Source organism: Podarcis cretensis, assembly GCF_951804945.1.
Source record: "Podarcis cretensis genome assembly, chromosome: 3".
Taxonomy (NCBI): Eukaryota; Metazoa; Chordata; class Lepidosauria; order Squamata; family Lacertidae; genus Podarcis; species Podarcis cretensis.
In genome coordinates this window covers 34,107,700-34,121,129 of record NC_137172.1, presented here as the reverse complement: position 1 = coordinate 34,121,129, position 13,430 = coordinate 34,107,700, and the positions used below count along the sequence as shown (strand labels likewise).

The window sequence follows — 13,430 nt, the reverse complement described above, 5'->3', positions numbered from 1 at the left end:
TCCCTCACTGCGAGAAGTGAGATCACAGGGAACCAGGCAGAGGGCCTTCACGGTAGTGGCGCCTGCCCTGTGGAACGCCTTCCCATCAGTTGTCAAGAAAATTAACAGCTACAGTGGTACCTCAGGTTAAGAACTTAATTCGTTCTGTTCTTAACCTGAAACTGTTCCTAACCTGAAGCACCACTTTAGCTAATGGGGCCTCCTGCTACCGCTGAGCCGCTGCTGCATGATTTCTGTTCTCATCCTGAAGCAAAGTTCTTAACCTGAGGTAATATTTCTGGGACTCTGTAACCTGAAGCGTATGTAACCTGAAGTGTATGTAACCGGAGGTACCACTGTATCTGACTTTTAAAAAACATCTGAAGACAGCCATGTTTACGGAAATTTTTAATGTTTGATGTTTTATCGTGTTTTAATATTCCGTTGGGAGCAGCCCGGAGTGGCTGGGCAGGCTCAGTCAGATGGGTGGGGTATAAGTAATAAATTATTATTATTATTATTATTATTATTATTAGTAGTAGTAGTAGTAGTAGTAGTATTATTAGTATTATTAGTATTATTAGTATTATTAGTATTATTAGTATTATTAGTATTATTATTATTATTATAGCTCAAGGTGGTGTTCATACCTCTCCTCCTCCTCCTCACTTTATCCTCACAACAGCCCTGAGGCTAAGAGATGGTGACAGGGCCAAGGTCACCCCATGAGCTTCACAGCTGAGTGGTGATTTGAACCCTGGTCTCCCAAGGCTGAAGCAAACCCTGCATAGGCTACCTGCCTCTCCTGCCAGCTGACTGCCCTACCTTTTGATTGCCCTGGTGAGGTCTAAATGGGCCAACCCATGGCAGGTTGATCTAGGGCTGTCTTGAACTGAACTATCCAAACTGGGCCAGATTGAGTCAATTCAGTTCTGGATCCAGGCTTCCAATAAGTAGAAGGCACACAGCGTATGTCACTGCTTCACATTTAAAGGCAACACCACTTTCTACACCTACATACCTCTGTTACCACTGGACTCAGCTCAGTATTTGGTGCCCTAATAAACAAAAGGAAGAAGAAAAAGAGAGGACTGCATTAGGATAGAACAAGATGTCTGTGTTGCTAGTTAAACACTGAATACTGAATTCAGGTTCCCTGGCAGGCCTGCAGCAGAGATACTTTTTTCTATGGGAAAAGAAGGCTGGAGTAGTCTGGAAATTGTGTTGTATGGTGCATAGTTAACTTACTATGCCAGAATGCAGCACAGGTAGACCTACAAATTAAACCCATGGTTACTGTATATACCCGAGTATAAGCCAACTTTTTCAGCACATTTTTATGCTGAAAAAGCCCCTCTCGGCTTATACTCAAGTGAGGGTCCTTTCGGGCTGCTCCTTCCTCCTCCGCCACCTTTGCCGCTGTCAGCGGCGGAGGAATGAGCAGCCCGAAAGCAGCCCTTTTGGGCTGCTGGTTCTTCCTCCGCTGCTGCTGCCACCACCAGGTTTGTGATGTGGTGAACCGGCTTATACTCAAGTCAATAAGTTTTCCCAGTTTTTTGTGGTAAAATTAGATGCCTCGGCTTATATTCGGGTCGGCTTATACTCAAGTATATACGGTATTTCATCAAGGGCATTCTTTTTCAGATAAAGCACATGCAGAGGACCAGTGAGGGGGGTAGATCTAAGAGAGGGTCCTTCTTCCCAGCCATTTGGTGGCTCAAAATCACACACACACACACAGAGAGAGAGAGAGAGAGAGAGAGAGAGAGAGAGAGAGAGCTGCTTTTCTCCCCAAGAGCGTAAAGATTCAGTGTGAGTGTATATTTTCTCTTGGAAATAAAGCAGTTGGGATGGGTGGGTTTGGGGCAGACAAATGGCTGGGATGGAAAGTGTTAAAACAACCAGCTCTCTTCCAACAGTGTTCTGCTCAGTATGAAGTTACTGTCACACTCTTGTCACAATCCACAACCTAGCGGAGAGGATTCAGAGAAAGAGAGCTAGGGAGCTATCATCTCCCACTCCTGGGGGAGATCTGGTCTTGCCTACTCCTATGGCTCAGAGCACCCTTCACCACCCCCATAAAAAATAAGACAAGAGTCCTTTAAACAATAGATACTGTTAATGAGCTCAGTTTTGGGGCATATCTGCATGCATGGTGAAAGTGATCACCCATAAACTGAGGAATGGAATATAAGAAAACATTGGTAAAGAGATGCTGGCTTATGACAAGAACAGGCCTGAATGCCTGTCTACATACCTGTAGTTGTTTTGGTTCTTTAGAAAGATTCGTAGAATGAACTCTGACTCTTGCCCTCCCTGTGATATTTCTGGAATAATGATGTAGGTCCCAGGTCTCAACTGAAATATCCTAGTGACATCTCGTTGTTTTATGAATCCCTTGTTGTAAACGGTGATTCTGTCCTGAGAAGCAATATAACGTGAGAAGAAATGAGCAGGAATTCTGGAGAAACTATCACAGAATGTCATCCTCTAATTTTTAAAATACATTATGCAGGTCAATCAAGGATAGAAATGAGTTGGAGAAGGGATAACAACTTGCTGATGATAGTACAAACTGTTAGACAGAAGAACAAACTGCCTCAGAAAGGGGAGGATTTTAAATGGAGTTTGGATGGCCTCTTATCAAAGATATTGAAACAGAGAGGATTTCCTGCGTTGGCACAGAACTACACTAGATGACCTTCAAGGTACATTTCAACTCTGTTTTTCTAATCTTCTGCAAGATCAGAGGCACCTAACTTAGTTGTTCTTCCTCCAAAAGTAAACAGCAGGAGTGCTGGTGAACTGAATTCATGGTCCCATAGGGAAAACACTCAACTAGGGATGGATGATTCAGTCTTGATTTCTCTCAGTTTCTCATTTTTCCAGTTTAAATTCAGTTGGCCACATTTCAATATCCCTTTGTGTACTTGGTTGTTGTTTTTTAAGTCCTCAGAAATGTACCATAATTTTGATGGGCATTCCTCCAGAAATTCACAATTCCGCAAGCCATTTTTTCTAATTTGGGTTTGTTATTTCACAATGCATACTTTCCCCTAATATGTGTATTTTTGTACTTGTTGGGGAGGGGATTGGGGTGGTGAATTTCCCTGCAAAATTCAGACAAGCGTGGATTTCAAAGGGTGGCTACGTTTTTAGGTGTGCATTGCTTTTGGAAGTGTGAATTAGGTAGATTTGCATTAACATGAGAAGCAACCTGAATTCTTCTCCCATTGCTGAACTCAGGAAATCTTTGGTGAACCTCCATATATGGAACCCATACAAACACAGATTCCATGACCATATGCTTGCTACAGCTCTGGCACAGACTATGAACCTGATATCCATTCTCATAAGAAAATGTCGTATCCTGTCACATTTGTTGCTGTTCCAATATTTTCATCAAGCTGGAGCAATAAATAAAATGCAACAGCTATTATTGTGATGACACATAAAGACAGCATAGTAAAAACCCTTACTAAACATATTCTTACAAATACACTGGAGTGTATAAATCCCATTTAGAGTGGTTTCACAGTGTGGCACAATAATTTATGAGCCATGCCTTTGGAAAGGGTGGGGGAGAATATAAACTGCTGTCTTGCAAAGAGAAAGCGGGGGGAGCCTTTTTTTTTTTTTTTAGGGGAGCATGGCAAGCATTTGGACTTCGAGGCACGATGGATTAAAACTTCAGCAAACCTAAATGAAGGCACTTCTTTTGGACCTAATGGAGTCATTTATATTTAAGAATTTCTTTTGTCATTGAGACATTCAGAGTGCCTTTATAATGATGTTTATAACAATGTTTTCAACCAATCGTCCCATGTCTTTGTAACACAGGCTGAAGAATCATTGCTACAAACAGAAAATCTTTTCTCCAAGTCCCCTGCACTGAGCAACTGACAGTACATGCATCACCACACCTTTGTACTTCCCCCACTAACCAAATCTGCCATGTCTTAGATCTTTTTCGACAATTGGAAAGATCAAGATCTTTGTCTAGGATGAAATGTGAAATAATTATTCATTGGACACAGTGTCCAATGTCATCCATTGTGTTATTGTCATCCATAACATCGTGGAGAAAGGCGATCTTTACAGCAACCACATCATGCCATTAGTTAGGGACTAATCCAGAATGCAGCAGCTAGACTGGTGACTAGGAGTGGCCTCCAGGACCATATAACACTTCTCCTGACAGATCTGCATTGGATCCCAGTACGTTTCCGAGTACAACTGAAAGTGTTGGTGCTGACCTTTAAATTCCTAAATGGTCTCAGTCCTGTACACCTAAAGGAGCATCTCCACCCCCATCGTTCAGCCCTGACACTGAGATCCAGCCCTGAGCGCCTTCTGGTGGTTCCCTCCTTGCAAGAAGTGAGGTTACAGGGAACCAGACAGAGGGCCTTCTCGGTAGTGGCACCCGCCCTGTGGAACGCCCTCCCATCAGATGTCAAGGAAATAAGCAGCTACCCTATTTTTAAAAGACATCTGAAGGCAGCCCTATTTGGGGTAGTTTTTAATATTTAATGCTGTATTGTTTTTAACACTCAATTGGGAGCTGCCCAGAGTGGCTAGGTATGGGCGGGGTATAAATAAATTATTATTATTATTATTATTATTATTATTATTATTATTATTACCACTCCTTCCAGCCCAGTTCTTAAAGGAGTCTTATTCTCACATATACTGGCCATTGTGCTACCAAAAACATTGTATGCATTATGTACAAGAAGGGGTGGAGAAAGCTTTTCAGCACAAGGGATGCAACCTCTTGCGGGAAATCTTCTGGGAGCCACAAACAAGGGCTAGGCCAGATGATAAGAGGGCAGAGTGATGGATGCAAGTCTTACCTTCTTGCAGGGAGTTATATTCCAGCCATGCAAGAAGGTCAGAGGTTTCTACTCACAGACATGCCACACACCTCTCCATTCTCCTTCCAGGCAAGCAAGAGGCATCAGACAGGGACACAAAAGTGCTTAAAGAGGGCAGGTGGCCTGAGGAGAATCCCAGTGGACAGAAAGGGCTGGTGAAGCCTCTCCCCATATAAACCGTCCCAGACTCTGCGCTCATTATTTGAGGCCCTTCTATGTGCCCCTCCTCTATGAGAGGTCCGGAGGGTAGCAACATGAGAATGGACCTTCTCTATAGTGGCTTCCTTTTAAATGTGTCTGTGGGAAGGGAGGGGTATTGTTTTGCTGTTTCCCCCTGTCCACCCACGTTGATTCTAGCCAGATTGGGCACATCAACCGGGTCATGTGTTCTCATAACATAGCACTTGCCTCTTTGGTAAGAGTGAACTCTAAGGCAGCAGGGGCTCTTACTATGGTTCGGGGGGGGGGGACTAAATCTACGGTAAAATGCTCCTGAGTCCCCCAGACATGGAACATTTACAAGAATGCTATTAGCACTAAATATTCTTCTCGGGGATAGTCCAGTTAAAATCTAATTAAAACCCCACATTTTTAATCTGTGCTTAATGAATAAGTTAACGAAATTGATTACTCAATTAATTATTTTAGTGCTAATTATACCTCTCTTGGATCAGATAACATTTCCTGTTTACTCTGTGCTGGTTCTTGCTGTTTCCTCCCCATGACTAGCATCAAGCAGACGTGTGTAATATACAAACCTAAAAAATTATAGGCGGCTGTGCTAACACCTCACCTAAGGATTATAGAATTGTAGAGTTGGAGGGTACCCCGAGGGTCATCTAGTCCAACCCCTGGCAATGCAGGAATTCTCAACTAAAGCCTCCAAGACAGATGGACAAGGACTTTTGTGCAGAGATCTTAAGCTACCTCTTGGGTTCTTGAACTCATTTCTGTGTGCTGGAGACTCTCTTCAACCTTTCTTGTCCAAGCCCCTCTTCTTATGGCAGAGGATACTTCCAAGGTCTCCTCACATTTTGGAAGCACCTTGTCAGACACTGCAAGGGGCTACTTTCAAAGCAGGCTATAAGTAGGAATGAAACTGAGTTGTTCACAAACAAAGAACCTGTATTGATCCTTGACATACCAACCCTCATGGGCTGTGTCTGGAGGGTAGACTGCACACTGGAGCAGGAACAATGGCAAGCTGCTCCCTCTCCTCTCCATGTGTGCCCCACATTTCCTCCCCAAATCTGCTACTTAGGGTTAAGGGAACTTCCAGAACAGATCTGGGGGGAGTACAGGGAGAAGAAGGAGGAGGAGAAGTTCCATGGTGCAGCCATGGTTCTTTCACTAACAGTCCTTTCACTAACAGAATTGCCTCATGGGGTACCACCCCTGGAAACTACTTGCATAGATTAGGCCTCAGTAAATCCAGTTGAGAGTGCAACTGCCTGAAGGCAAGATTAACATTTTCTAAGTGAAAATAAATACTGACAATGAAAAGTAGGAGATGCTAGAGATGCACAACAGGAGAGACATAATTATCCTGAAAAAGATACCCCAAGAGCACTGCCAGAGACTGATATCTAATATGATCTCAAAGTAAAGCTACAAACAGGCTACTTTAGTGTAATCCCAACGAGACGTGTGAGGAAAACATGCCTTTAACTGCCTTTTAAAGTCCAGCTTTGTGGAAATGTGTAGTTCAATGTCTCATGCTTCTAACCCACCATTATAGGCATGTTTTGGATTGGTTGCATTCCCCCCCCCCCCCAACATCCTGAGTCTAGGGATGCTTACTTGGAAGCAAGCCCCACCAGTGGTCAATGAGGCCTAGTATTACAGACAAAATAAATTAGAACATCCCTATTGATTATGCTTACTGGCTCTTTAAAATATTGGAAACAGGGAGTGTCAAGAAAAGCCTTTCTTCTGCTTCTGCCTTGACCAAAGTTTGATTTCTGCAGGCCTCCGGGCAGCAGAGAAAATTGGTTTCTGGCTCTTAGTAATGAGAATGAGAACATGGATTGAGTGCAACTGTGTTATCTGGCAGTGACTAGTAGCTCAAGGTCAATATGGTGGCCTGCTTAATTAACAGCAACTGTGCAACTCTGAGAATGCACATATTCAACTACTGGAAAGTTCCAGCCAGTTGAGCTTCTGACTGGTTGGGAAATTCTGGCCTGGTTGCTCAGCCATTCCCTACAAGATTGGGTTATTACTTTCCTTTATGCTATACACATTCTTTCTAATGTCTGTGCTGTTCGTTCTTGTGGTGTGGGGTCAAGTACCTTGTAGATTAGACTAGGTCAATCTACTTAATTCCAATGTGTTGCCCTTTTGGTCAATTCAAGAAAGGTGGACACATTTTACTCCTATTAGCAAACTCAGGTGGTGAGTTCAGGCACCATTTTAGTCAAAACCAGGACACTGGGAAGCAAGAGCCCTATGGTTTTCAGGACTTCAAACGTTCATAAACCAGGCTGTTGATTGTCTACATGCTGGCTATATGCTGTATTTATAACAGTTTTGAATGCTTTAAAACAGAGGTCAGCAATTTTTTTCAGCAGTCCACTGTCCCTCAGACCTTGTGGGGGGGCAGACTATATTTTGAAGAAAAAAATGAATGCATTCCTATGCTCCACAAATAACTCAGAGATGCATTTTAAATAAAAGGACACATTCTACTCATGTAAAAACATGCTGATTCCCTGTCTGCCCGCAGGCCGGATTTAGAAGGTGACTGGGCCGGATCCAGGCCCCTGGGCCTTAGTTTGCCTATCCATGCTTTAAAATGTTTTAAATTTTATTTTGTGGTGCTTTTAGGGGCTGTTCAATGTTACACTTTGTGTGTCACTTTCTGAGTCTTTTATTCTAGAATGTGCCACAGGTTCCACTTGCAACTTCACTTTACAATTTTCAACTTTTTTCAAATCAACAGAAATCAGAACCTCCAGCCAAATGGCTAAGGAAAGATTCTGCTCTTGCCTTGCAGCTGCACTCAAGAGCAGTATATTCCTGAATTAACATTCTTAAGCGTGGAATGAAGTGCCCACCTGAGGCTGTGTAAGCATCTTTATTTGTAGGGAGAGAAATTACCTAACCTGAAGCTTCCTCCACACTATGTATTTAAAGCACTCTTGAACTATTTCAGCAGCCATAGCTGAGAGAGCCAGTGTGAGTGGTAAGAGCGGTAGATTCGTAATCTGGGGAACCGGGTTCACGTCTCCGCTCCTCCACATGCAGCTGTTGGGTGACCTTGGGCTAGTCACACTTCTCTGAAGTCTCTCAGCCCCACTCACCTCACAGAGTGTTTGTTGTGGGGGAGGAAGGGAAAGGAGATTCTAAGCCGCTTTGAGACTCCTTAGGGTAGTGATAAAGCGGGATATCAAATCCAAACTCTTCTTCTTCTTCTTCCCCCAAAGAATCCTTGGAACTGTAGTTCGTTAGGAGTGCTGGGAATTGTAGTTCTATGAGGAGTAACTTCATTTCCCAGGATTCTAGGGGGCAAACTATGACTGCTAAAGTGGTATAAATGTGCTTTAAATGTGTAGTGTGAGCACCACTACTTCAAGAAAACTCCTCTCCCGAGGCAATGGTATACATTATTACTTCTGAATTCTTTAAGACTCAAGTATATATTGAACCTTCTCATGGCTGCAGAAGGGGATGGAAAGAGATAGGATGTTTGTAGCTAAGGGAAAAGGGGAGTAGATCAATGGCACCATAATTTTTTGGCGGTGGGGTGAGATGTGTTAAGATCTCAGAAATAAAAATAATGGTATATTTCACACTAAAACTACCATCCTAAACATTTTCCCTCCTGAAACAAGTCCTATATTGATTAATTTAGGTAATTTCTTTTCTATAGCATGTTTGAACCATATCCAAACTACGTAAGTAAGTCACTACACATTGTGTGGTGGCTTGAATCCATACGAGTTATTCTGAGGATGGAAGCCGGGGGTGTGGTGGTGGTGGTTATTCTAGATTAATTAATGCAGAGTAAATGAGGCTAATCTTATCTACATCTCCTGCCAAAATATCCAGGAGTTCTGCAGTGGGTGTTGAATGGGAGAGACAGAGCCAACAAAACAGTTCTCGTTCCAGCCTCTGAAGGACCCAGAAATGCAAAAATAGGTTTCGTTACATTTCAGAGACAGTGATAAAGCTATCACTTGAAAATAATTGGGAAAAGGCAAAGCTATTCTCAAGGGGGGAAAGCAAAGAGATGTGGGCAGAGCTGGGCGTGTGGCGCATAGCTGTCAACTTTTCCCTTTTCTTGTGCTAAATCCCATTCGGAATAAGGGAATCTCCCTTTAAAAAAAGGAAAAGTTGACAGCTATGATGTGGCGCTCGTCATTTGGGAGGAAGGATAGTTTAGGGCACTGGGTAGGAGGCAGCAATGTTCATCTCTTTCCCTGCCATTGCAACCTGGAATTTCCCAGCCATCTTGAGACAAAACATGGCTGGTTTTCGGCTGAATCCAGCACATGAGGGTAGAACAATTTATACAGATGGCCAGGCTCAAGCATGAGCAGAACACCAGTTCTTGTCTGGTGTTATTTACCTTGAGTATTGCGAAACGAATGCCTGGAGGTTCTGGAGGTTGTGGACTCCTCGTATCATTTACAAGTTTCTGTGTCAGTGATACCACAACATTGGAATTTTTCATGTCCGGCTCCTGCACCTGGATTAAATACCGAGGATTTCTAGAAAAGGCACCTGTTGCGAAAAACAATGATTTCTGTTATCAGACACATGCAGCAGAGTAGTGTGGATCAAGTGAGACGTCCCTCCTTTATCGCTTTCTTTTACATCTGCCTGCTGCATGCATGCCTTCATAGGATCGTGGTCCTGTGGGAAAGGCAATTCCTTGAGCCTGTCAATGTCTCTAGCAGGCACTTAACCTGCCCTGTTGCAGGAAGCTAGATATTCAATTTAAAAAGGTAAAGGACCCCTGACAGTTAAGTCCAGATGCAGACGACTCTGGGGTTGCGGCACTCACCTCGCTTTACTGGCCGAGGGAGACGGTGTTTGTCTGCAGACAGTTTTTCCGGGTCATGTGGTCAGCACGACTAAGCCGCTTCTGGTGCAAAGGTACACCGAAACCAGAGCAGTGCACGGAAACACCTTCCCACCAGAGTGGTACCTATTTATCTACTTGCATTTTTGGCGTGCTTTCAAACTGCTAGGTTGGCAGGAGCAGGGACCAAGTGACAGGAGCTCACCCTGTCACGGGGATTCAAACCCCCGACCTTCTCATCGGCAAGCCCAAGAGACCCAATGGTTTAGACCACAGTGCCACCCGCGTCCCTTAGACATTCAATTAGTGGTTACTTTATAAGAAGCCCTGATCCTCAGTTCTACCAAATACAGGAAGGCAATACATTCTCTGCATACAGTCAGAGATCCCTGCTAAACAGAGATTCCTGAAGCAGTAGCATTGTTGCAGGCTGCAATCCTTATCTATCAGGTGGAGGCAATCTGCATCTTTTGGCCTAATTCATGCAGGTGACAAAGGGGAAGAATGGGTAGGATAAGAACGGATTGACAGAAAGGTGTGAGAGAAACCAGAACATGGCCCCTAGCAGATTACGCCACAAGCTTGCGCAGCATTTTCTTCCACTCCTCCCCACCATGCAGCCACATGTGCTTGCAAGATCTCCTCTGAAGGACCCCCAACTGCCCCACAGCATATTTTGAAGCAGTAGGGGGCTCTGTGGGGCAGGGAGAGAAGCAAAGTCTTATTGTGAAATTGAACGTCTATTCCACTTGCACAAAGACAACTTAGACTAAATTCTATACAATTACTATATAAAAATAACTAGTTGCTGGATTCTTGCAAATCTGGTGGCGGCATAAAACAATGATAAATTTCTGGATAGAGGAGGAACTGCACGTAAGAAAAATGAAAACATCTTATGTTTTACACCACAAGTAGTAGAACTTTATTTTTTAATTTTAAAGAAGCACAACAGTACAAAATAAAACACGTTATGGATAAAATATAAGCCCCAATGTATTTCTCACAAGACTGAAAATAGTATATAAAGGTTGTAAAGCATGAACATAAAAATATATATATACTTGGTGAGAAAACAGGAATTTCTTAGCAAGCCATAAAATTATGTTAGCAAAGAACTGAGGAAATTGTAAAGCAACACTGATTGAAGAGAAGTGTAAAGTTTCCATGGTTATGATTATGTGCAAATTAGCTGTACTGATTAAAGTGTGGTCTCTCTGAAGAACAGAGAAAATGGTTCAGATTCCACAACAGAATGCATACACCAATTTTAGAAATGGCTGTTATGTTATATAAATTGTGAAGACATTTGCTGTTTGTATGTTTTCACATGCTGTATTTTAATTTTTGTTTTCATATGGTGAATAATAACAAGTTTAACGAATCTAGACTTCAGATAGAAACCCTTTCGCACAATGCATAGACAACATGCCCAGGCTGCAATCCTAAATTCACTTTCATGGAAATAAGCCACATAGAGTTATTCCAAATATCCTAAAACAAAACTTGAAGAGAATCCATGGGCTATCATCAAATACAATTCAAAATGTGGTCAGTCTCCAGACTTGCCATATACAGCAGGTGAGCAAACCAATTGGGCGCCTGGGGCGGCGCATGTGCCCTGAGCCCAGGGGCGGGGCCAGCTGCCCACAGGGGCATTGCTGGGTCTCCAAGGAGTCTGCCTGCCTCTCCCACTCAGCCACCCTACAGCTGAGGGGGAGGCAACAGGCGGACGTTTTGAGGCAGGCGCGGAGCCTGTGGACACTCAAGCCACCGCATCACTCCCAGGAGAGATGCGTGGCTCAGGCGCACTACAGGCCCTGCGGTGAGTGCTGCCCACCATTCTGTCACCTCCTTCAGTGGTGACACCAGGGGTGGGCTGCACCTACTGCAGCCTCCTTGCTACACCCCTGGCCATATAACCAGGACATCCATAAATAAACAGTTGGCACTGCTTACAGAAAGTGGCTGGAGATACTAGATCCCCACTGAATTAAGTACTGGGACAACTAAGCAGAAAAAGGATAGGAATATGTAAATAATAGCATAGGAGGTTGATTTCAGTGGGCTTAAGCATGCCTAATTCTGTGCATAATTCTTATGCGATGTGTATATTTCAGATTTGAGATCTCGCAAAGAAAACAAGGTCTGGGATTGAAGCTGTAGGTTCTGTTGCTGAACACCAACTGCCCTGCAACACTGAACATTATTTGGGAATCCAATGTGGAAGAGGAAATTGTAGCAGAACCTTGGGAACTGCAGTTAGTTAATTTCACAAGCATGGATCAAAAACTCAATTAAACCAACTGGGTTTATTGCCAGATCAAGTGTTCTGCTGAGGCTTGATGGACCTCATGATTATAGAAGGACAGAGGTCATAGGCAATTGTCATCTACAGATGTCTGTCTCCAGAGTATAAAATTCAAGATTTATATGTTACCACCCACTATGAGCATGTAATATTGTGCTACGTCTTTATAATCAAGCCTGTGTTAATTAAATATTGGTGCAATATGGAAATATAAAACATTGCTATGTTTAAAATTTTACTTTTTCAGTTCAGGTCCAGATAAGAAATTACTATTTTGAAACGTACTGTTTGAAAAAAGTATAGGGAAATAATTAAGGAAGGATACTTATTTTTACCTTCTGGGGAGAGCCCTTGAACCCATCTGTCGACATGCGTTTGCACAGACCACATGTTGCTCCTCTGCACTCCAAAGTCTAGGAAGGTTGGCACATTATTGCAAACATGCAAAAATAAAAAATGTTCTTGGAAATCTTCATATGACATCCTGACGGAAGAGAAAATGAATTTTCAGGCAGGCTTTGCATACTTCTACATTGTACAACAACTACACATACATTTTCAATCCTGGTTTTGCAGCCCTGAGGACTTGAAATATTTTTGAAATGAAGAAGTGGAATTTGCATGGTGCTAGAAAACGAATGGCAAAAACAGTTGGCAGTTGCTTGTGGTGAACAGCCTATAGATTGACGGTCCTTTTCTTAGAAAAAAACTTTACCGATTGTAGTCTGGGGTTGCATTCATCAACCTATCGCTAAATAGAACTTTGCAAGAGCGGAACAACTTCTGCATGTGCAGTTGTACTTTCCTTCCTCTCCTCCCCAATCTGCAATCTGTTCTAAGGTTTCCCCCGGCTCTCTGGAGCATTTTTGGGGATGGCATGGGTCATGTGCTGTGGGAGGAAGGGCAAAGTCCCCTTGCACAAGTTGAAATTGTTCCACACATATATTTACTGAGTTGAATACAGCCTCTCATCTTTAATATAAGTGTAGCAGGACCCTGAAAATAAGAGTGGCTCACTGCAAGAAGATTATTTATTATTAATTCAATTTTTATCCTACACTTTCTCCCGAAGAAGCCCAGATGGCAACATATGGAGATTATTATAGCTTGGGGGCCTTAAACCTAGAGCACAGAGAATCACAGAAAGACAAATTGTGAAAATACCAGAACTCGCCGTTATCCTTGTCTTCATACAGAAATTTCTTGTATTGCTTCGGGACTCGATCCCATTCCGTGGAAC

General features: G+C 43.0%; 1 protein-coding gene across 5 annotated transcripts in view; it reads right to left on the bottom strand.

Moving 5' to 3' along the window:
• CAPN13 (calpain 13) overlaps nt 1–13,430 on the bottom strand; it is an 81,509-nt gene that overhangs the window by 24,031 nt on the left and 44,048 nt on the right. For all 5 annotated transcript variants that reach the window (XR_013836865.1, XR_013836866.1, XR_013836867.1 and 2 more), the window contains 5 exons: nt 13,355–13,429; nt 12,526–12,674; nt 9,424–9,578; nt 2,237–2,400; nt 1,001–1,037 (listed from right to left, as the gene is read on the bottom strand). Coding sequence is in view for 2 of the 5 variants with exons in the window: in XM_079969238.1 (XP_079825364.1) it covers nt 1,001–1,037; nt 2,237–2,400; nt 9,424–9,578; nt 12,526–12,674; nt 13,355–13,429 (580 nt within the window). In the remaining 3 variants the exon portion in view is untranslated. The remainder of the gene's footprint in view (nt 1–1,000; nt 1,038–2,236; nt 2,401–9,423; nt 9,579–12,525; nt 12,675–13,354; nt 13,430) is intronic.